The sequence below is a fragment of the Callorhinus ursinus genome, unplaced genomic scaffold, assembly GCF_003265705.2.
Source record: "Callorhinus ursinus isolate GAN/ISIS: 27379988/994484 unplaced genomic scaffold, GSC_fseal_2.0 scaffold2, whole genome shotgun sequence".
NCBI classification, from domain to species: domain Eukaryota; kingdom Metazoa; phylum Chordata; class Mammalia; order Carnivora; family Otariidae; genus Callorhinus; species Callorhinus ursinus.
The window spans coordinates 12,931,803-12,956,194 of NW_027397064.1; the positions used below are offsets into that span (position 1 = coordinate 12,931,803).

The following is a 24,392-nucleotide window of genomic DNA, read 5'->3' on the forward strand; positions in this document are numbered from 1 at the left end:
TTTTTAGTCTGCTTTTCATGTATCTACTGTAGTAAGGTAAAAGAACACGCAGAATTTTGATCCTTGGTGGGATGAAAAATATTGAATAATATTTAATTAAGAGTAATAACTTCATTTTTGCTTTACAGTAACTACTTTAGTTTCTTGGCATTCAAATCGGCATCTGTGCAAAGTGAGGATCCTGTATTTCAGTTCAAAGTTAAAGTGGACTTATTTGTTTATTCAGTGCTTTTAAATCCTTGACACTCAGTAAATGCCATATGCTATTTTTTCCTTATTTTAAGGTCGGAATCCTAGTATTCTTTTTTTTTTTTTTAAGATTTTATTTATTTGACAGAGAGACACAGCGAGAGAGTGAACACAAGCAGGGCGAGTGGGAGAGGGAGAAGCAGGCTTCCCGCAGAGCAGGGAGCCCGATGCAGGGCTCGATCCCAGGACCCTGGGATCATGACCTGAGCTGAAAGCAGATGCCCAACAACTGAGCTACTTAGGCACCTCCTAAGTATTCTTAAAGGTATTCTAGGGGCGCCTGGGTGGCTCAGTGGGTTAAGCGTCTGCCTTCGGCTCAGGTCGTGATCCCGGGGTCCTGGGATCGAGTTCCTGTGTGGGACTCTCTCTCAGTGGGGAGTCTGCTTCTCCCTCTCCCTCTGACTGCCGCTCCCCCTGCTTGTGTGCGCTCTGTCAAGTAAATAAATAAAATCTTTAAAATAAAAAAGGTATTCTGTTTTTGGACCAGATAGCATTGTGTCATTTAGTTATTACTATGAAACAAACCACTTCAAAATTCAGTGGCTTAAAACAGCAAGTACAGTTGACTCTTGAACAACATGGCTTTGGACTATGCAGGCCCACTTATATGTGGATTTTTTACAGTATGGTACTATAAATATATTTTCTTTTCCTTATGATTTTCTTAATAACTTTTTCTCTTCCCTAGCTTATTTTATTGTAAAAATAAATACCCATCAGCTGATGAATGGGTAAAGAAGATGTGCATATGTGTATGTATATATTATATATATTGGAATATTTTATAATATACACACATATACATACATATGTGTATATATATAACAATATTACTCGGCCATCAAAAAGAATGAAATCTTGCTATTTGCAATGACATGGATGGAGCTAGAGTGTATTATGCTAAGCAAAATAAGTCAGTCAGAGGAAGACAAATAGTGTATGATTTCACTCGCATGTGGAATTTAAGGAAAAAAAACAGATGAATATATGGGAAGGAAAAAAAGAAGGGAAGCAAACTATAAGAGACTCATAACCAAGAAACTACAAGAGGTGGCGGGAGGCAGGTGGGTGGGGGAGGGGCTAGATGGTAATGGGGACTAAGGGGCGCACTTGTGATAAGCACTGGGCATTGTGTGTAAGTGATGAATCACTGAATTCTACTCTGGAAACCAATATTGCACTGTATGTTAGCTAGAATTTAAATAAAAATTTAAAACAAAGTGTGTGTTAAGAGAGATTTTGTTAGAGTCACTGTTGCTATTTAGCACAGAAGTCAGGATTTCTTTGAACTAAATGAGAGCTTTGAAGTTAGACCTAGACTTTTCCACACTCTAGATTTGTTTGGAGGGAAAAAGTAATTTAATTCTTCATGTCTCCTTATTGTTTAGGGGTTACTGCTTTGGAGGATAAAATGTTGAATTTTCTGAAAAGCTTTTTTTTTTTTTTAAATGGTTTTACTTATTATTTACCACATAAAGCTGCTTTGCTTTGAATTATTTACTTTTGTAATGTTTTGAAATGTGAATTTTCATCAGCCTCTGATAAAAGAGCGATAAAATTGGACAAAACAACTAGACAAACTCACGTTGGTTCGTTTGATTTTAGGACGTTGACTCTCTTTACTTTTGCCTCCCTAAGTATAAAATGGAGGTCTTGGCTGTTGTCTTTGCCATGAGGATGTGGCATCACGTTCTCAACCGACTGTAGCCTTTCTTGAATCCTGGTGTGTTTTCTAGAATACAGGAAGTAGCTCTGTCTGCCCCTGCAGTTCACTGCTGTGGACTTATCCAGGAAGTCAAGCAGGGACACCTTTGTCAAGAGGCACGGTGTATTGCTTTGTGTCTTTGAGGCCTGGTGGCCCTGTGTCTTTTGGGGTCTTCTCTTTCCTGCCTTTCTGCACCTGATTCCTTTACCTGCCCCCTACTCACTTCTCCTGGGAGGTGACATTCTCAAGGTTCTCTCCACCCATTGCCTCTAGCCCTTGAGTTCCATCTGTGGGTCCGTGTCTCCTTGTTAGCTCTGCATGTTCTTGGCCCTCTGCACTGACTTCCATGGATGCATCAGATCCCTGACCAGACTTGATGGGGGCACGATAAGCTCCAGACTTCAAGGCCTCACCTGTGGCAGGAGCTTCTGTTGAAGACCGTACCAACCTCAGAAGGAGGGCTCTCAGTGAGGGGTGACCAGAGCCTCTTAGGCTCTGCCTTTCTAAAGAGAAGTGGCTGCAGCCTACTTGGAATTGCCTCTGATTATAGAGCGTGCATGTGCACTGGGGCTTCGACCCAAGGCCTGTTTTACTCCTCAGCCTTGTTTGCTCTTGTTGGGAATGATTTACCAGACACATTCTTAGGGAGTGCAGAATCTTCACCTTTATTTATTTATTTATTTATTTGTTTCATTGAAGGAGAGAGAGCATGAGTGGGGTGAGGGGTAGAAGGAGAAGCAGACTCCCCACTGAGCAGGGATCCTGACATGGGGCTTGATCCGGGACCTGGAGGTCATGACCTGAGCCGAAGGCAGCCCCTTAACCAACTGAGCCACCCAGGTGCCCCCAGTCTTCACGTTTAGATAGCTGCCTTGAAGTTGAGCAGATACATCCTTGAGTGCCTCCAGGCACGTGAGGAATTGTTAAATTGTTGGCTTGTTCTTCTGCTTACTGAGTGGAGGTTGGAGACTGCAGTTCTCCAAGTCTCAGGGCTCCAGGACCGACCCCCCCCCCCCAAACGCCACCAGGAGCTGAAGGCCTTCTCGGCTTTACAGGTGTGTTCCTTCTCCTCCTACCTGTCCTGCCCAGCCTGGCTCAGCCCAATTACAGTAGTTAGATACATCAGTTTACAAAAAAATTAACATTTCATAAACATTTTCTCATGGATTCATGGTCTTTGCAACTATTTTTAATGACTGCGTAAGCATACTAATTCAATAGCTTTTCTGAACCCATGATTTGCAGAACTATTTGTAATGACTACGTAAGCTATTGAATTAATATGCCATTAACCCATTTCATTATTTAACATTTTCCCCCAATTTTTACTCCTTTGAATAATGCTCATAGGAACTTCTTTGTAATGTGTAGTTCTTTTTTTTTCTATTAAATAATTTCTTCAGAATCAGTTGCCAAGCATGGAATTCCTCACTTTGTTGTTGTCATTACTATTAGTAGCAGCAGCCGTATTAGGCAGGAAACATTTTTCTCAATACACGAAACAAATTCTTGCCAAAGAGTTAGTTCTGATTTACAGTGCTGCCAAAAAATTATGAGAGCCCTAGAAATGTCATTTTATTATTGTTTTCAGTTGTTCATTTGCTGAGCCCTGCACAGCGATACATTTTAAACACATTACAGTCTGAAATACTCAAAAAAATACAGTCCAATTTCAGCTTCTCCTTTATCTGGAAAATAACTGGATCATCCACCTAGCCGAAGAATGATAGACGAAGTGATGGTAGTGGTGGGCATCCAGTGTGGTGAAGCATATATAACGTTAATATCTTACATAGAAATACCTTTTCTCACCTACCCATGGAAAATAACTGCAGCCATCTGCAAGCCCGAGCTTCTCTAACTAGGAGGGTAAGAGGAGATTGGTACAGGCCATGGTAGCACGGAGAACTCTGAAAAGATTTTATGTAGGCTCTGAAAGAAATGACACATTTCCTTTCTAAGTACCTTTTGAAAAAATATCAGACTGTTGTTTTAAAATAACTTAAAAATAGAGCCTGGCAAAGGTGAACATGTTTCTAAGGTCTTGGCTTTAAGGAAAGACTTTTTTTTTTCAGATTGGCATGCTCTTGGAATCTCAGAGAAAACCCGTAAAAAAATGGCTAGCATAAGCAGCAAGCAGAGCATAAAATGAGTTTAGGTGAGTGGGTGTAGGCTTGTCAAAATATTAAAGGAAAAGTTAAGCTGTTATATTTTAATTTAACTCAGAGAGAGTGGCTTAGACATTCAGTTAGGCAGAAAATATTGTGGTTTTTGTAAAAATAAAACAATCTGATCTTGACACTCAGCGATTATATGGTCTATTAATAACATGCTAGAGTTTTTAGTAGTTTTGTCCTGTAAATGTTACTAAACTGTATTATTGTGTTGCTTTCAACTTTAGATTTTACTTCCAATTTACCGAATAGAAAATTTTTTTGAGCTCTTGAATTTGTTGATTTTTTTTTTTTAATAAGCAGTCCAATTTAAGCCTATTTTTACAACCATTTATTACCCAATCGAGACACATTCTAAACACAATACAAGGGGCGCCTGGGTGGCTCAGTCGTGAAACGTCTACCTTTGGCTCAGGTCATGATCCCAGGGTCCTGGGATGGAGCCCCGCATTGGGCTCAGCAGGAAGTCTGCTTCTCCCTCTCCCACTCCCCCTGCTTGTGTTACCTTTCTTACTGTGTGTCTCTCTCTGTCAAATAAATAAATAAAATCTAAAAAAAAAAACACACACACAAGCAGGGAAGCCTGCTTCTCCCTCTCCCACTCCCCCTGCTTGTGTTACCTTTCTTACTGTGTGTCTCTCTCTGTCAAATAAATAAATAAAATCTTAAAAAAAAACACACACACAAGCAGGGAAGCCTGCTTCTCCCTCTCCCACTCCCCCTGCTTGTGTTCCCTCTCTCGGTGTCTCTCTCAAATAAATAAATAAAATCTTAAAAAAAAAAACACAATACAAAACAAAGTCTTATATTAGTAGAAATTATACAACTTTGTTTAATACAAAGGTTCTTGGTAGTCCTGGAGTGTTAGGTGTTAAACTTAACGTTGTTTTGATTTAATCTTGGAAATGGGAGATTTTAGCATTGTTGTGGAAGGAAGGGAAAGGGCATGGCTTGAAAGGAGAAGGGACAGAATTCCAGATAGAAGATGTGCATACAGAGAGGTAGAGCTGATTATCAAGGTCAAGTGCCTGTTTTGGAACTTGGTTCTCAAGCGTGGATGGTCTTCTCTTAGTCTGGATGTAATCGATTTTCACACGAAACATCATGTGAGATCATCTAAGTCCTGCCAGTTTCAGCTGTTATGGCAGCTAGTGCGCAGTAGGTCCGCTGGGCGCAGACCAAATTGTAATACTGATGTTTGTCCTCCAAAGGAAGTAATACTGTGTTCCCAAATGCTGGTGTCTGGGTAGTTTCCATGTTGACCTGGGGCTATTTTAAATATCATTCTGAACTTCATGAAATAAAAATTAGGCTTTTCGAGGTTAGATGATTGGATGGCAGAGATAAGCTTTAGGGTTTCCCACTCAACAGCCAACTTCTGTTACTGAGTATTGCTCTTCTTCCACGAGGGAAGAGCATGTGCCACGGAGTCGTCCTTTGAGCTGCCTGGACATCCACGAGGATGTGGAATTACAAACTATAAAAATTAAAGGTCCCTTCCTGCATGATTTATTCTGATCTCCCTCTCTCATTTAATTTTGGATGTGAACTTAGACCTTTAGAACTTACTGTCACGATACAGGTACCTTGAATGAAAGTCTGCCTGTTTATCTTGCCTTGTGAACCTCATCACGTTGGAGCTTGTTTAATGGTGCTCAACTGAAGGAACTGTGTTTGGTAATCTTGGTGTCATCAGATGTCCTCTATTAGTACCTGCTTGATTGCCAACAACAAAAATAACTCAGGCTGACTTAAGCTATTGAGAGTGTTTCTGGTAAGGATGCTGTGGTGTCTGCCTCACAGAACCTCAGACTAGGGAAATAGCTCCGTCTTGGGCATGGGGGACTCTCACCTGGACCCTCTTCAGCTTGCTTCTGCTTCTTTTAATAGGTTGACTTCATTCTTTCCCTTTTTTCGATGTGCAACATTCTGCAGTCTAAATTGGGAAACATATGACAAGAAACGGCCATTTCAACTATTAGAGATACTGATCTATTTTTCTCTGTTTCTGATTTCCCAAGGGAGGAGCTGATTGATCCAGCTAGGATCAGATGCCCATTTCTGGTCTAGCTGGTTGTGATCAGGGGTGGGATGTGGAGAAAGTTGGCAAAGGTTCCGTTGTGACCAATGAGCAGTGGGCTGGAAGATGGCATGTTGGTGTTGTACACATGGATTCTCCTACGCTGAGGCCTGTATCCAGTTCATATACAAAGTAGTAATTTGCCCACTGTGCTGCTAGGTCCTCTTATTTATCTGGATGAATGAAGGTCAACATCTAGTCTTTCTTTATTGCAATCTAATTATATACAGTAATCTGTATAGATCTGAATTATAGTTGGGCAAGTCCTGACAAATGCAGGTACTCATGAAACCAACTCCCCAGAGCCTTATCATTACCCCGAAAGTTCCAGCATATCCCTTTACATTCTGTCTTCCTCCCCCAGAAGCAACACCATTCTGATTTTTATCCTCATAAACTAGTCACACTTGTCTTGAATGTCAAACAAAATGGAGACACGTAGTGTCAACATTTAATCTTAGGTATTTTAGTTTAAGGTGCAGACATTTAATCGGTGCCATCCGTGTGCCAGGATCTGCGTTGCTGGTAGAAATCCTAGCGTGACTGTGACAGAGCTGACAGGAGCGGGCAGCGGGATGGTTGGGACGCAGCGCAGGGGCAGAGTGATTCTCCCCTGTGCGGGGAGAAGCAGGGAGTGTCCCCGGCATTCAGAGGAGGAAGGGGCCTGGAGCTGTGAGGAGCTTCTGCGAGCAGAGGAGGAAGAGCCCCAGTGCTCCTTATTGTTCTCCGGACATGATAAGCCAGCATATGAAACTTTGGCTATTTTGGTCATTTGCCATTTTCCTGCCTGTGTGCAGGATTTCCTCATCTCCCCGTGTGGGTTTTGATGAAAGGAGACGCCCGGAGACCTGGCGTGGGATGATTTCCTCCTGGGGGCAGGAAGGCTGGGAATTATCGGGAACCGGCAGCGGTATGGGCGCTGCTTTTTACGCACATCTCTCCCAGTTCTCCAGAAGCATTGTCTTTCCGTTGATGTCTTCTGCTTCCCTCATTCGGCTCAGATGGCAGGCGACCAAGTTTGCATAGTTTGTTTTTCACTAAGAAAAGCAGCAGTTTTCTTTGTATATCTTTATATAATAAGATTTTCCATATTTTTAAAATTATTTGAAATTCTGACTCATAGCTACCACATAACTTGCCATAAATGGTCATAGATTTGTAGCTAGATACGGGGTGTGCGCGCGCGTTTGCGCACGCACACGCGCACGGCCTATATGTAACGTACTGTGTGCTCTACTCGTGGGCACTGCTGTATTTCTCTAATTTGTCCAATTGATTAAGGTTATAAGGTCAGTTGGGAAATAGGATTGAAAAATAAAGTAAATAGTTACATTTCCCTGGAGCACAAATAAGATGAAATTGCTAAAGACTACTCTTTCATTCTTTTCTTTTCCCCACAGAACCATCCGAGTATGGCTGAAAAGAGACAGTGGGCAGTACTGGCCCAGCATTTACCACACCATGGCCTGTGAGTAGCTGAACTGTTCTACTTGAGGGGAGTGTGTCTAATGCTTTTGGTGATTCAAATTTCAAAATGCCTGATTAAACAGTGCTACTAGAGGGGTGCTTGGGTGCCTGTCAGTTAACTGTCTGACTCTTGATTTCGGCTCAGGTCATGATCTCAGAGTCGTGTGATCGAGCCCCACATGGGGCTCCGTGCTCACCGGGGAGTCTGCTTGAGATTCTCTATCCCTCTCCCTCTGCCCTCCCCCCAATAAATAAATTAATAAAATATATTTTTTAAAAGTGTGCTACTATATTTCAAAATGGGTTTCTTAGTTGCCTAATACTCCAACAGGCTGTGCTAAACTGCAGGAAAACTTTTCTTTTGCAAAGGAAATCAGGTCTGCTGGCTTAACTGAAGCTGACTTGAGCAAAACTGAAAAAAAAAGGAGAGGCGGGGGGGGAGGGGCGTGCCTCCCGGCCCCCAGGTTTTCCTTTGTTTTTATTTTGCCAACCTGTATTCATAATGACTGTGTACTTGGCAGTGGCCGAGGCTGACACTAAAAAAGAGCCCTGTACTCCCATGCCCTCATAACCAGCCTTCTGCCCAACCTTTTCACAAACTTCCGGGTACTACTGAGAGATTGGGTCCAAAGTATAACCCATTCTACATAGAGAATTTTCTCAATAGTTAAATATGTTCACAAAATAAATCTAGAAGATAAAGCCTTTGCATTGAGATTTTAAAAGAGCCCTGGGAGGCAGTGACATAAATTACACCTAAGTTCCAGCCCTTTGTGCAGATGTCAGAGGCCTGCCATCCGTCCCTGCCCCTCCTTCTCCTCCTCCTTTCATGAAAAGAAAGCCCCGGGCGGAGGCCTGCATGCTCCCCAGGCCCACGCTGGGATTGGGTCCTGCTACCCCAAATGGCCACATGGAAGGCACCATAGCTCTGCTCACTCTCTCATGTGATGTTGGTCCTTAATGAGGAATTTTCCTCAACTAAGGGTTTCAGTATTCAGAGGACCCCCGAGGAAGAGAAAAGAGGCTTTGGGGCCTGCCTGATGCTTTGTTCCTTCTGAAGACCATGGTCAGGTCCTCCGAGGAAGAACTCTTTCCAGTCGCTGCCGACACTGTTGACAGCGTTCCCAGCTTTCTCAAGAGTTATTCCAGAGGCAGTAGAGTGTGTTACAAACACAGAACAGCCAATTTCTCAGCATATTCCGAGTGATCGGTCTGGGTCATCCTTCTGAGTGCCTCCTTTCTCGGCTGGCGCTTTCTCCTTCATACATCTGTTCCAGTGTACGTGCACTGTTCGGATCCTGTGATCACATTCAGAAAAATTTAGAAGTCAATCAGGAGCTTGGTTGTTCCTGCCTTCCCCGGACAGCTTGTGCAGGCTGCTCACCTTCCCTGTCTTAGTAATTAAACAACGAACGTGAAGACTTTGTGGAATACTGCTGTAAAGATAACTATTACAAAAGGAGCCATACAGTTCTACAGTATATACCCTCTGAGAAGCCTCCCTGAAAACCTACCCATAATATTTGCTGCCAAGCAGTAGCACCTCCTGCTGCCCACGTCCGTGCAGATAGGGTGCATAACCTTGCGTACTCACTCTCAATGACGACGACCCGGTGTCTTAGTCTGTGTCCTCAAAGAGCCCGTTGAATAAATTTTCAAATCAAATTTTGATTGTTTTGGAGCAGGGCAGAGCATCTCTCGGATGGATGATTCCTTATTTCCGGTGGCCCAGGGATGGGCCTCCCAGCTGGAAGTAGCAGCAGCCTGAGGAAGTCCTGCTCGTGCTGCGGGGGTGTTTTGTCATCTTTGTGGACGGTCTTGTTCACGCTATTGCTCTTACTCCTCCTTCCCCTCCATTCCTCCACACCGCACGTTTCGGGCGTAACTTCACGTCCTTGCATCCTCAACCTTGGAGTTCCTGTTCCCTGGAATAGAGACTGAGATGGATTTTGTCCTATTTTTAGTTTACTTACTCCTCAGTTTGTACTTAGCCCAGAGAGTTAGTACAGCTGTGTACTTTCTCTCCTCAAATTTAGCAGAAGTGTGCACTTTTCCTTGGCTTTTAGGTCTTGAGCTCGTGGCTTTGGCTCTCAGTTGCCCTCCCTAGCAATTGCTAACTTGGTTTAAAGGTACCCCCTGGAAGCAGTTCCCAGAAGCCTGTGTCTGCAAGGACTGGCAACAACTGGAAAGAACAGGCATAGCATCGTTGTGGGTGGGCGACACCCATGTGTTTGCACCTAGACATATTCAACTTGTTGCTTCCAGATGCTTCTTTACTGTGCCTTACAGTTCTGTCTGGAACTACACCACTGAGGAGACTGTCAGAACACTGCCTGAGAAACAGAATGAGTGGAAGTATGAGAAATGGCCGCTCTACGATGACTTTTAATTGAAAACCGAATTCAAAATATGGAGAAGTGTCTTGTTCTAAAAACTATCTACAGGTTATCCAGTTGAGGACATTTTAGTGACTGTCCACCAGTTTGAACTTTTCCTTGTGACCTCACAGCGATCAATAAGCCAGACCTTAGTGTATTGCTCTGTGCAATCCAGTTGTTTCATAACTTTGCCTCACGTAACAAAAATAACTTTCAGAATCTGCTTTAGCTGAAGAAAAGTTTCTGTAATCTGCTCTGTGACTCATGCCTATTTTTTGGTAATACCACTTTATGAAATCACACAGCTGTACAAGGTAGATGATTTTTTCACCATTTGGTAAGTGAGAAAACTGATGGCAGAGGGGTTGAGTCAGTTGCTTGTGGTGGGAATTCGGTCCATGCCCATTGGATTCCAGAACTGTGCTGCCCACCAAGGTTCTCTGCAAAGGGCCAGCCTGTAAATATCTAGACGTTGTGGGCCAGTCTCTGTGGCAGCCACTTAACTCTGTTGTCATAGCATGAAAGCAACCATAAACAATATATAAGTGAAGCAGCCTGGCTGTATTCCGAAAAAAACAGAAATACCTTTATTTACAAAACTCGAGTTTTAAGCATATGATTTTGGATTGCGATGATGCCTTTTTAAAAGGCCACTGATTTGAAAGACGATTTGTGTTTTATGTGTTTATAAAACTATGAATATCCAATTTTTTTTAAATTAATACTGCTTATCTCATTAGAAGCTTCCCTTCTAGGAAAAAAAAAACCAGGACATCTTTAGATACAGAGCAAATAAATTAGGGAAGCTTTTTTTTTTTCCTTTTTTAAATGTGAGAATTCTCCAGCCTCATAAAACTTCTCAGCACATTGTAAATTTTACACGAGAGCATGTTACATATTTATGTATAGTTTGTTACAGGGTTGGACATAAAAAGAATTGAAAAGAAGCTGAAAACTAAGCATTAAGATTTTTGTACCAACCTAAAAGTAAGCAAAAATGGTGACAATGAATCAGAAATCACCAACGCATGTTTGCCGAAGATAATTTTATGATGGTTTTTGAAGAGTACTTTATATGAAGAAGATACATATACCTTTGTGGTTATAATTCTTAAACTCGATCATTCTTTTTTAGAGAGAAAGAGAGGCAGAGGGAGAGGGAGAGAATCTTAAGCAGGCTCCACCCCCAGCGCAGAGCCTGCCGCAGGGCTTGATCTCACGATCCGAGATCATGGCCTGAGCCGAAATCAAGAGTCGGATGCTCAACCGCCTGAGCCACCCAGATGCCCCTCGATCATTCTTTATAGTCTCCCACTTCAGTGTGGTGGGTGAGGGGTCCAGGCTTCAGTCACGTGTAATTGTTTTGTGTGCAAACGCTGCAGCACCTCCCCACCAGCAGGGTGGTTCTCTGAATGCACCAGAAGGAAACCTCTTTCCGTAAAATCTGATCATGCGGCTCGCTGTGTCTCCACCTTCAGGTGCAGCGCAGCGTTATAGTTTACTTTCGTCCTTCGGAGGAGAATATCAGCCCTTTGTAGAGAGAGAACTTTAAACTGTTTTTAAATGGTAACAGCATTTATAAGATTTTTTTCTTTTACTTTCTTATAAGAAGTGTTACCTTAAAGTAAACTTTAAGGTAACACTTTACAAACAAAAGTTTGTTTGTTTCACAGTATGTATTCATTCCCTTGTTGTGGTTCTCCCATAGTCAAACTTCTTTAGGTTGAAATGAAGCCACATACTTCTTTTTCCACGTGTTCCATTTTCCAAATCACTTTAATTCTGATTTTTAGCAGAAGGAGATGATTTAGAGTTTCTCCTTTCTGAAACTCTGGCCCAAGCTTTCTGGAAGAAAGACAGGTAGAACCTGGAAGGGGATATGAACACGAGAGGAAGCAGGTACTATCCAGGCACGTGATACTGCTGTGGACAAAGAAACACGCATGTGTACACCTCACAACTCTGCTTACTACAAACTGCGGTTGTGTATGTCATGGGACAGGGAACCTTTCCTCACCATTGGAAGAGAACATGTAATCCCACAGTGGCTTTCCTAGCTTGCTCACATGTACAGTTGAATGGCAATTCCGGTGCTGGGAACTCCTTTTCTACAGATTCCAGCCACTCTGTTACCTGTGAGGGGGACCGGGGGTGGGGGCAGGATGGCCTCCTGAGTTTGGGTAACAGATTACTCATTCTCAGCACTGGCCCCCATGCTCTGCAGCCTACAGGTAGGAGTTTCAACCAGATGAGACTTCATGCTGGCTTGTTTCCCTCAAAATCATAAATACAATGTAGAAGATTTTTTGAATTGGAATTTTAAACTAAAATAACAGAAAGAACGTCAGTAACATTTTCCATTTATGTCATTTTTTTAAATTTTATTTTATTATGTTAATCACCATACATTACATCATTAGTTTTTGATGTAGTGTTCCATGATTCATTGTTTGCGTATAACCCCCAGTGCTCCCTTCAATACGTGCCCTCTTTAATACCCATCACCAGGCTAACCCATCCCCCCACCCCCCTCCCCTCTAGAACCCTCAGGTTGTTTCTCAAGAGTCCATCGTCTCTCATGGTTCGTCTCCCCCTCCGATTCCCCCCCCTTCATTTTTCCCTTCCTACTATCTTCTTTTTTTTTTTAACATATGGTGTATTATTTGTTTCAGAGGTACAGGTCTGTGATTCAGCAGTCTTACACAATTCACAGCTCTCACCATAGCACATACCCTCCCCAGTGTCTGTCACCCAGCCATCCCATCCCTCCCACCTCCCCACCACTCCAGCAACCCTGTTTGTTTCCTGAGATTAACAGTTCCTCATATCAGTGAGATCATATGATACATGTCTTTCTGTGATTGACTTTTTTCGCTTAGCATAATGCCCTCTAGTTCTATCCACATCGTTGCAAATGGCAAGATCTCATTTCTTTTGATGGCTGCATAATATTCCATTGTGTGTGTGTATATACCACATCTTCTTTATCCGTTCACCTGTTGATGGACATCTAGGCTCTTTCCATGGTTTGGCTATTGTGGACATTGCTGCTATAAACATTGGGGTGCACGTACCCCTTCGGATCCCTACATTTGTATCTTTGGGGTAAATACCCAGTAGTGCAATTGCTGGATCGTATGGTAGCTCTATTTTCAACTGTTTGAGGAACCTCCATACTGTTTTCCAGGGTGGCTGCACCAGTTTGCATTCCCACCAACAGTGTAGGAGGTTTCCCCTTTCTCCACATCCCCGCCAACATCTTTCATTTCCTGACTTGTTAATTACATCATTATTTTCTAAAAAACATTCTTGCCCTCCTTTTTTTTTTTTTAAAGATTTATTTGAGAGAGCGAGAATGAGAGAGAGAGAGTACATGAGAGGGGGGAGGGTCAGAGGGAGAAGCAGGCTGCCCGCTGAGCAGGGAGCCCGATGCGGAACTCGATCCAGGGACTCCAGGATCATGACCTGAGCTGAAGGCAGTCGCCCACCAACTGAGCCACCCAGGCGCCCTTAAACGTAAATTGTATAATAATGTATTTTGAACGATGACTTAGAGTGCTTAGGTTTGCTTTTAATATGGTCTTTGTCTTTCTGGCAGCTCCTTGCTCTGCTATGGCTTACCATCATGATAGCAGACGGATATTTGTGGGCCAGGATAATGGAGCCGTAATGGTAGGTAGTTTTCAGAGTGTATTCGTTATATTGACCACCCTGTGTTCATGCCTGTTGGACAGTTTAAATAAAGAACAGTGATTGCCTGATTGGCATAAAAAATGTTTAATTCAGTATAGGCATTAGGCCTAAAAATAGATTAATTTTAATTTGTGCTTATTTTTAAACCAGTCATGGAGCTCAGAATGCTTTCATGATTGATGGTTTGGTGTTCAGCCTTCACACAGTGAATATATGATCTGCAGCAGCCTCGTCCTTGAACCATGAGGGGGTAGCTGGGGTAGGGAGGGCACGGTGGAGAGCCTGTGGGTGCTCGCGTGGGCACGTGTGTATGTGTGTGTATGTGTGTAAGTGTAAGTAACAATGGAGGGGGAAGGAGAACAAGGTCAGTGACTAGTCATTCAGCCAACAACTCCTGTAACTCTTTAAGACAGTGCTTCTCAAACTAACTCTAGTGAAGGACCAGGTATTTAAAAGTTCAGTTTATTATAGATTGGTAGGTATTTTTGTGGGTCTAATTGTGTGGGTGTGTGTATATGTATGTTTTCTTAACGGAGATGTAATTCACATAAAATTCACCATTTTAAGATAATGCAATTCACCTCGTTTGTAGTATATTCACAGGTTATACAAAGATTAACATTCTCTAATTCCAGAACATGAATCATCACCCCCTCCCCCCCAAGAAACCCATACCCATTAGCAATCAGCCCTCACTCCCCCTTCTCCCAACTCCTGGCAATCACTAATCTACTTTCCGAGCCCAGAGATTTGCCTATTTTAGACATTTTATGTGAACAGAATCACATAATGTGTGTTGCCTTTTATGTCTGGCTTCTTTCATTTAGCATGACGTTTCCAAATCCATCTATGTTGTAGCTTGAATTAGCACCTCGTTCCTTTCTGTGCTGGAGTGGTATACTGTGATATGGACAGAGTAGCCCTTCACGACCCTTTGTGTTTCTGTAAGGTTGGGAGTCCGGTCCCCCATCATTCTTGAAGTTAGCGGTTTGAGTCCTCGCGCCGTTTGTCGCTCGAGCATTTCAGTTGCATCCATCTTTTCAAAGAACCAGTTTTGGTTTCGTTGGTTTTTTTCTTTTGTTTTTCCTATTTTGTGTTTATTTATTTCAACTCTAATTTCATTATTTTCTTCCTTCTGTTTGCTTTGGGTTTAGTTTGCTGGATTGATATTTTTGATACTACATTGTTGGTTGAGAAAGTCCACAGATTTCATCCTTGGGTGTCATAACAATATGAAACTGCTGTAAAGTTTTCTGAACACTCACTGCCTGTTTCTCCACTTCTTATCGGGACCAGCCATCTGCAGACCACACTGAGTAGCACTGCTTTACAGAATGGAAACAGTAAGAATGAGACTTCGCTAGTGGGGGTCCAGTGAGTGTAAAATGACATAGTAAGTACAGCCGTACAGAGGGCAGAAATTGCTATGAGTGTGCACACCGTCCTCCAGGCAGAGCATCTGGAGAGGGTTAGCGCAGGCTTACTGATGTGCCAAGTCCTAGAGGATGGCAAGGAGCTCACCGCGCGGGGCGGGTGGAGAAGGACCTCCAGACGCCGAGGGCGCGGGGGGCTGTGTGCAGGGAACGGCAGTGAAGCGCATCACACACCTACAGCTGAAGAGGCAGTGGAGTGGGTCACGGAATGCCTTGCGTTTGAATCTGTCTTCAGCTCTAGGTGTTGAGCAGAGTGCTAATGGAGAAGAAAGTAGATGCAGTCCTGCTGGGCTGGTGGGGTTGGGGGTGCTTACGGTCTAGCGGGAAGTTCAGATAATACACAAGTAAATAAGCATCAAATTGCAAGTTGTGGTAAGCGCTGTGGAGACCTGAACAGGTGCAGTGAGCAAGACCGTCCAGAGGGGTTTGCGGCCCCACTGAACAGGATTATCGGGAAGGCTGCTCTGTGACATTTCAGCTAAGACCTGGAGGGTGGGAAGGAGTCAGCCAAGCAGAGCCAGAGTAAGTTTTCCAGAAGTGAATGTCCACGTGAAGACTGGACGTGGGAACATCTCTGTGTGTTTGAGGCTTCGATGGAGGTTATTGTGCTGGATGGTGCTGAACGCGGGGGAGGGGCTGAGGCCGGGTCCTGCCAGGCCTGGGAGGTCTGGGTAGTGTCGTAAGGTTAGTTGTACAGAGCCGTACAGAGGGCAGAAATTGGGAAGCTCTTGCAGGGTTTTCAACGGGCAAGTGACATGACAGAATTTACACCTTTAAAAGATCCCTCTGGCCAGTGCTCGGTGGAGAATGGATCATTAGCGGGGAGGGAGCAGCGGGAGCGGAAGCTGGATGGTCAGGCTGTTGTGACCACCTGGATGAAAGGGTGGTGACAGGGAGAGTGGACAAAAGCAGATTGATTGATGAGGTGCATTGGGGAAAGGTTGGGCGTGCGGAGGGGAGGAAGAAGAGGAAGTTGGGTGACGGCCAGGTTTCTGGCTCGAGTAACTGGGTGCTCAGTGGTATCATTTACTGAGAGGAGAAAGACTTGGGGATATGTGGGGAAGGGGCATTTGGAAGGAAAGGGGACAACAAGGGACTAACCAACTAACTGTACACTTGAGAGACCAAGGGGCTAACCAGTGGCCGTGGGAAGTCAGCACTGGATCCACAAGTCCACGGCCCAGTGTGAGCCTGGGAAGGGGGGATCATTAGCACGTAGGGCGTTTGTTAAGCTGTGAGAATGGCTGTGTTCACCTGAGCAGAGAATGAGAGGAGACAGGGCCTGGGCTTGTGTCCTGAATAACAGCATTTCGGAGTGGGGTTGGTGGGGAAGCCCACCAGGGAGAAGGGGAAATCGTGATCCTTCTGTATGTGTTAAGGAGCTGACTATATCCTGTAAGCAAGTTACCCCAACTTACATAGTCCTACGCATCATTTAGGGAACTAAATGGGATACATGTTCTCTGGTTCCACACCAGACCCACAGCTTCAGAATCCCTCGGTGGGGGGTCTGGGAGTCAGTACTTTAGCAAGTCTTCCAGGTGAATGTTGGCTCACAACGTTGGGAGCTTCCCAGGTGAAATCTGAAACCAGCCCCCAAACTCGGAGGGCAGGGAGAGACCAGAGAAAGAGGCAGTCCGCTCCAGATTGCTGAGTGGGAGGTTTGGTGAGCAAGGGAGCTTATATACGAGGTTTGTCTTGAGTGGCTGCAAGATGAGTAAATCTCTGCCCCCACCCACCAGAGTCTTAGAAGTTTATATAGAGGCCTTAACTGGGTTCAGTCATGTATATCGTCTAGATGGCCCCAACACCACATCACTGTCAAGGCTATGTGCTTGGGACAGCCTCTGGAACAGGGCAGGCAAGTGGGACACACATACCAAAGACGGGGAAGGGCTGAGGAGCCTCTGACGGCTGACTGCCAGGGCCCAGCTCATGGGTCAACAAGAGAGGTCAGGGACCTCTCTCAACAGTGAACCTTAGGGTCAAGTGCATTAGGGGGGAGCCATTGAAGAGCGTTAAGCGGGGGAGGATAGAATGGTTGGGTTTCTGTTTTTGTGAGCTTAGTGTGCCAGTATGTGGAGTTTGGGGGGACAAGGCTGAAACTGAGGTGTCCCAGTTCAGAGTCTGTTTCAGGACTCCAACGTGACACTGTGAAACGCTGGGGTAGTGTTGGAGAAGAGGTGTTGGCTTTGAGAGCTTTCTGGGTAGCAGACTTGATGTCTGGTTGGTTGTGGGTGTTTTGTAGAGAACGGTGTGAAGATGGCTTCCAGGTTTTTAGCCAGGATGGTTGGTGGTGAGCGGTCAGCTATGCTCTAAGACAGAGAAGATGTGATGTAGAGGGAAGGGTGACGAGGTCAACATTGACAGTTGGGTACATGGGCCTGAACCTCAGGGTTTGGTCTGGAATAGGGGTTGGGAGTTCTCTGAATATAGGAGTCCATGGAAACCGCAGCAGTGGTTGGCCTCAACTAGGGAGAGCAGATGAGGAGCAGAGAGCCAAGGTCACGCTCCCTGGGAATATCAGTATTTAAGGGAAAGTCAGAGACTGGGAGCCGTGGGGGAGACGGAGGCAGAATGGGAGGAGAGCCAGCTAGGACGCTGTGGCCACAGAAGTCGGAGAGGCAGTGAGTTTCACGTGGGGGTGAGTCACAGTGTCAGGTGCAGCGTCAGGGGCAGCAGGGAGAGGATGATGTCAGGCCCGGAAAACGCCCTTGGGAGCGGCAGTTAGCAGCTGGTGCTAAGCGAGGGAAGCCCTTTTCCTGCCGTGATGGTGGCGTGTGTGTGGTGGGTCGTCATTGTGGGCTGATCTTTAGAGAAGGAGCTGAGGAAAGTCATAGAACTGCTAAAAGAGTTGTGTTGTTTTCTGGTTGTTTTGTTTCTGAAATTAAAGGCTAAGAAGCCTTGCGTGTGTTTAAGGGCCAGGAAGGAAAAAGCCAGTGGAAAGGACAGGCCCTCTGCCCAAGCAGTTCACTCAGCAGTAGGCGGATGGTGACGGATGCGGGGTTGGGCTCGCCCAGCTCTTTGCCAACAGCCTGGGACTGCTATAAATACCGTAGTAGTAGTAGATGCAAGTGTTCTTGTCTTTCTCCTTCTGGAAATTTTATAGGAATATCACAGTAATGTGCATGCACATGTATAACCAGAAGCCAAGAAGCAGTTTGTCCAGTGGTTGCACATCTTATTTCTCTAGGGACCCTACTTGTGGCTCCCGAGTCAAGGGTAGACTCTGTGATTATAGGACAACATATAAAAATTCATAGCTCTTCAGTGCAAAGGGGCAATGTAAATCCAGTGTATCGTTCGTCAGCAATTGATCTTTGATTTTCCACCCAAAACAGATCAGTATATATACAATGATATATATACTAATACATTTATACTGTCCCCAGTATGTATGTGTGTGTATACAGTCAATATATATTAATACATATATATATCCACACATATATACTGATACATTTTTGTACTGTGCAATACCAAGATGGAGAGCAAGGAATCAGTATTCCTGTGTGTGTGTGTGTGTGTGTGTTTAACAATTCATAGTGTCCATGTTAGAGCCTTAAGAACTTCTCAGTGAGCATTGATCAATAGAATTCTTAGTGCTTTTTCTTTAGAGTTTTGTCTTCTTGGTTTTATGCTGAAGCTGATTTTTTCATTAAAAAGCATATACTTTTATTTTTTCCTACTTATAAAGTATTACATAGTCTGTAATTTTGTAAATACAAGAATATTAAAAGAAGCAAACCACTCACAATCTATAAATTTCCCTTTTTTGTGTGTGTTCTATATGACCTATTTATGATTTCCCCCTTACATTGCTGAGATTCCCCATGCCTTATTTTCACTGTAGCTGAGAACCCTGTTTGTAACAGGGTCTTTGCAGTTTTGCTTTATGTGTATCATCTTGAGGAATACTCAGTGTAGCCAAGAGAGCAAAATTAACAAGATGCCTCCTTTGCAGTAGAAGGAAAGGGACTACAAAGCTTGGGCTTGTGGAGGAAGAACTGAGCAAAAATGCTGTGCTGGTCTGCAGCAACTTTATTCAGTCTGGTCCCCAAAAGAAATCGTGGCCTGAGGACAAGTCTGATGAAAGAAGCCATTCCATATTATTCTTTTTTTTTTAATTTCGTCCATTTTTTAAATTATTATGTTAATTGCCATACATTACATCATTAGTTTTTGATGTAGTGTTCCATGATTCATTGTTTGCATGTAACACCCAGGTCTCCCCTGAGAGACTATGGACTCTGAAAAACAAACTGAGGGTCCCTATTATTCTTTTATAGCTAATCTCGAGGTCCTCATCTGGTGATAACTAGTCTTGGATTTTACTTTGTTTTGAAAGTTAAGTTCCTGTTTTTAAAACCGTAACTGTTTTTTTATTGCATGTGTTTACTTTTAGGAATTTCATGTTTCTGAAGATTTTAATAAAATGAACTTTATCAAGACCTACCCAGGTAATTATAATACACACATGTACTTGCATGTAGACATGCATGTAGATAGACATACACAAAATGAGAACACTGTCTTGTGATCAAAATTAGGTCTTCACATTAACTTTGTGGATGTGTTTCCCCCAGTTATATAGGATGCTGCCAACTCTTCAGTTATTTACCATCCTTTTCCTGCTTATCAGTGTTTAAATTTTTGTATACTATTCCATTGGGTGCATCATCAGATGTAATTTAACCATTTTATTTTTGAGCATATGTGCTGCTTCCGTTTTTTGGTAACACACACTAACATATATGACAATGTATATATATCTGTGAGTGTATATTTCATATATACATACATACGTGTGTACATGTCCTTGACTCTGATTCTAATCCTGTAACCCTGGTTGCTTCTGTGTAAGACAAATTCCTAAAAATGGAGTAACTGGGGCAAACATTAAAAAGTTTTTTAATGCTCTAGATTTATTTTACAAACTTCTTCCCAGCATTAGTGTAAATTTTTACAGTCCCATGAGTGGTGGTCGAGAGTATCTGCTCATCCAGTCTGTCCAACATTGTTCTTACAAATGTTTTTTGCCTGTTTGATAGTCAAAATAGTCAATTTATAAATTATTTAAGCTTTATTTAATGTCAATCATTTGTTGTTTGATGAATGTCTGTTCATGATTTTACCCATATACCTACAGAGTTGTAGTATTTTCTAATTAATTTATAAGAAAGAGTCCCTTGATTCTTCCAAAGCAACCTATACAGCTGAGAGCAAGGTCAGAAGTTTCTCTGTCTAGCCTCTGACTTCATTCATCAGACTACTGCTTATTAAATGCCGGCTGCATGCCAGGTCCTGTACTAGATGAAGTAGACTAGACAGGTCACTGTCCTAGTGTGGCTTACAGTCAACCTGGAAATGCAGACATTTCAGGAGTTAGGTAATAGAATACCTTCCTCATTCCCAGCTATTATTTTGGAATACAGAATTCTACAAATACTTTGTCTTTATAAATAATAAAAAGTTACACACAAATTATTCCAGAAACAAAATGCTTCCACTATTTTTTTTTAATTTCAGAAAATTGAAGTTCTCTTGTTTACAATGCCAGTGTTTTCTTTTTCTTTTAAGATTTATGTATTTATTTTGGAGAGAGCAATGTGCGAGCAGGGTGGGAGGGGGCAGAGGGAGAGAAGCAGACTTCTCACTTCCCCAACCCAGGCTCCATCTCACGACCTTGAGATCACAACCTGAGCCAAGACCAAGAGGCAGTCGTTTAACTGACTGAGCCACCCAAGCGCCCTTACAATGCCAGTGTTTTCTAAAAGGTCAAAGTACTAAAGTGATAGACTATAAAAAAACATTACTCCTTTAAGAAGAGACTACTGCTTTCCATATGGAACGTATTGATAGTAAGAGCAAAGTAAAAATGTTCTTTTGAGTATAGCAAAAAAAAAAAAAAAGGTCTGGTCTTTGATCAGTTATTGGAATCCCCCTTGAGCATCAGTCTTTAGTGACCTGCAGCTTCTGATTGTCCACCAGGTAGGGAGACAGGGCAGCTGGGAAGCCTGTGGTAGTGTGGTGGGGTAGGGCAGGTTATCTGAAAGCTGCTCACAGGGCACAGGCGTTTCTGTGGTACGACTGTTCAGACCGTGAGTCTCCAGGCCAAGCAGCTGGAGAAGGTGAGGCTCACTTTTGATTCGGAAGGTCCCATTTCTTCATGAAGGGCACAGACTTCCCTTTCTGTCCTCGCAGCTCATCAGAACCGGGTGTCCGCCATCATCTTCAGCCTGGCCACCGAGTGGGTGATCAGCACCGGCCACGACAAGTGTGTCAGCTGGATGTGCACCCGCAGCGGGAACATGCTGGGGAGACACTTCTTCACTTCCTGGGCTTCGTGCTTACAGTATCCTTTCAAGGGCTGGACCTTCTTCTGCCTAGCACTTCCTCGGCTCAGTGGTTGGCTTGGCTTTGAGGATGATCATAAACTGTCAGTTGAGATCCAAAGACTGAGGGATGCCTGTATATTTCACATGAAATGCAAGACTTCCTGTATCTGCTTTTCTTTGGTATGAAATTGGTGTATTAAAAATAATAATTAGATGAATTACTGTTCTTATTGGGAGGTACTATCTATTTTTAATACAATGTCTCAGAAAGCTAAACCTCATTAATACAAACCCCCACCCCCTCGTTCCTTTGCATTTTAAGGTGAAAGAAAAAACTTTTCTGTTGAATAAAGAAAGACCAAAAGGAATCGATCTTTTATTTGGTTATTGGCAGAATGTGTGTGGAGAGGGTTCATAATCCTTTCCATATTCTCAGAGGTGCCTCAGGATCCCCAGAATGTTAATGAATTGCTGCTTTCACAGTTTTTTACCAGTGTATGGTAGTATGGAATTTGTTTCATGTAGAATTTGCCCTTGCTTAGGGCTCCCTGTGGTAGCTGTGTATCTTAGTGACAGCAAGATCAAGGCTGTCAGCAACAGGCAAATACCCCATAGTAGTTTCTTCTTCAGAGTTGGATGTCTGGGTTAGCAAATTCTTTTTTTTTTTTCCCATTGAAAGCCTCTATAAAAAAATGTTTGCTATGAATGAATGCACAGCATGAGATATTTAAAATAAGCATTAAAGCAGTACCATACGCTTCAGAATCAAATAAGGGAAAAATACTCAGGTATTTGCTAAATAAGTCTTTCTGTTATGTATTAGGCTTTTCATATGGATTGATAGAAAAGGGCACAGAATCACAGAATCATGGCCCAGCCTGTGATGTTTCTTTTGACCTTTGGTTTGGAATTTAAAGCAATGGTTATCCTGATGTGTTTAAACTGCAGATTGGCCACAAATGTTTATGGCCATTAAGTGACTGTGAAAGTAATGAGTTGTTATCAATAGTTAGTTTAAAATTTAAATTACCACTACCCCAAATAACTGCCTTTTGGATGATTAAACTCTCCATGGCAATTTAAAATAAACCATGCTTTTCATTTAAAGCTGCATCATCCAGGCCAAAGAAAGATAGGTGTTCGTATTTGCTATCAGTTTTACATTATTTCCAGAGATAATTCATAAATAGCCATTTTGTTCCAGTTCTTTCTTGCTGTTTTCACTATTGAGTATTTTACCTTTTTATACTTTATTATAATTTGGTTATTACTACTTGTTTTCATGTCTGACTCTTAAACCTTTTTTACTGCTAATTCCTAAAGCATTGATTAGAATAGTCCTAGGTACTCCATGAATTCTTGTTGAATGAATGAATGTTGTTAATTTTCCCAAGAAAATTTCCAACTTGAAAGCTTGTTTTCTTAAATATGTACATATTGCCTGAATTTCAGTTGGGTACTTCCTGTCTCATAGTTTTGTGCTTATGTCTTTAAAATGCACATTTTTTTCTGTTTTATAACTTTCAGGTGGATTGTGTTATGTATCCTTGACTGCTTCTCCACAGATACGATTTTGATACTCAGTATGCTTTTGTTGGTGATTATTCTGGACAGATCACCCTGCTGAAGCTGGAACAGAACTCCTGTTCAGTCATTACGACCCTCAAAGGCCATGAAGGTAGGCTGTGTGATCACCCACAGGTTTTTCACCTAATTTGGGCATCCAGATTCAGTTCTCAGCTCTGCGGCTTCATGAATGATCGGCTCTTATGACCTGTCAGTTTCAGTTTGATTGGCCAGATGTGGGATTTGGATCTAAAGGACTGAAAGCGAACTGAAGATAGGGTGTTGGGCTGGGTTTCATGTCGTCAAAATCCCTTCCAGATTGCTCGTATGGATAATACTTTCTATTTTGTTTGCCTGTTTAAATTATTTTCAGAGGGTCTTTGAAAATTTCTTGTAAATGGGGAGATCTTTAGAAGAATTTTTTTTTTTTTTTTTTTTTTTAATTTGTCAGTTTCTAGGATACTGAACAAGACCTGGTGGAGCAATACAATTAGGAGAAATGTCTGGGCTGGTTCTGCCTCTGCTCGGTTAGGGACTGAGGGGGAAGAACGGGTGGAATTTTATGATTTTTACAGTACAGTGAGTTGGCCAGGTTCCATGGAAGGGTTTTAAAATTCGGTTGGCTGTATTGGGTAACAGATTAGAAGTTTTGACACCGTTTGGTTTAGATTGAAGAATTGGGGATTTGTTCAAAGAATTAATGATGAACTTATTTATGAAAACAGTGTTTTAAGTAATAATGAGTTAAAGGTACTCTATGCTTCCTAGCTAATCTATTTGGGTGAAATTGAGTGTGTCAGCTCAGGGACCTTGTAGAGCAAAGGGGAGAGAGGAGAAGAACAGCAAGTTAGAATGTCCTTGGGCAGGAAAGCACAGCCCCTAAGGAAACCACTTGTGTTTATGACTAATGGTCCCATGATTCCCCAGGCTCCCAAGTATTCTCTGTGTTGCTAAGGACAGACTGGGTTCTGGTAACTGCTTAGTAGTGTTTATAGCAAAGGCCCATGTTTATCTGCTGTCAGGCCTCTAGCTGAAGTGTATGGGGCACAGGATTAAATTTATGCCTAACTGTTCCCTGAAGCAAGTTTTGCAGAAGACTTCTTTTTTCACTTACCTTAAGTTTCTGTGAGAAACTAGTTTCTGTTTGCTTTTGAATATGACTTCATCAGTTTTCTCTACAGCCACCAAAAATATTATTAACTTGTGTGACTGGCTCTGTTTTTAAGTTTGTTGATAATTTCTTCTAGGCAAGCAGTAATCAGTAGAATATGAAGAGAGAAATCTGTTGAGAGAGAAATCTGTCGAAAGA

General features: G+C 42.8%; 1 protein-coding gene across 1 annotated transcript in view; it reads left to right on the forward strand.

Annotated features, from left to right (window-relative positions):
• The window catches only part of WDFY1 (WD repeat and FYVE domain containing 1), a 48,076-nt gene that overhangs the window by 8,123 nt on the left and 15,561 nt on the right, over window positions 1–24,392 (forward strand). The window contains exons 2-6 of the mRNA XM_025890787.2: window positions 7,609–7,676; window positions 13,652–13,725; window positions 19,585–19,639; window positions 21,384–21,534; window positions 23,083–23,195. Of these exons, the coding sequence (XP_025746572.1) occupies window positions 7,609–7,676; window positions 13,652–13,725; window positions 19,585–19,639; window positions 21,384–21,534; window positions 23,083–23,195 (461 nt within the window). The remainder of the gene's footprint in view (window positions 1–7,608; window positions 7,677–13,651; window positions 13,726–19,584; window positions 19,640–21,383; window positions 21,535–23,082; window positions 23,196–24,392) is intronic.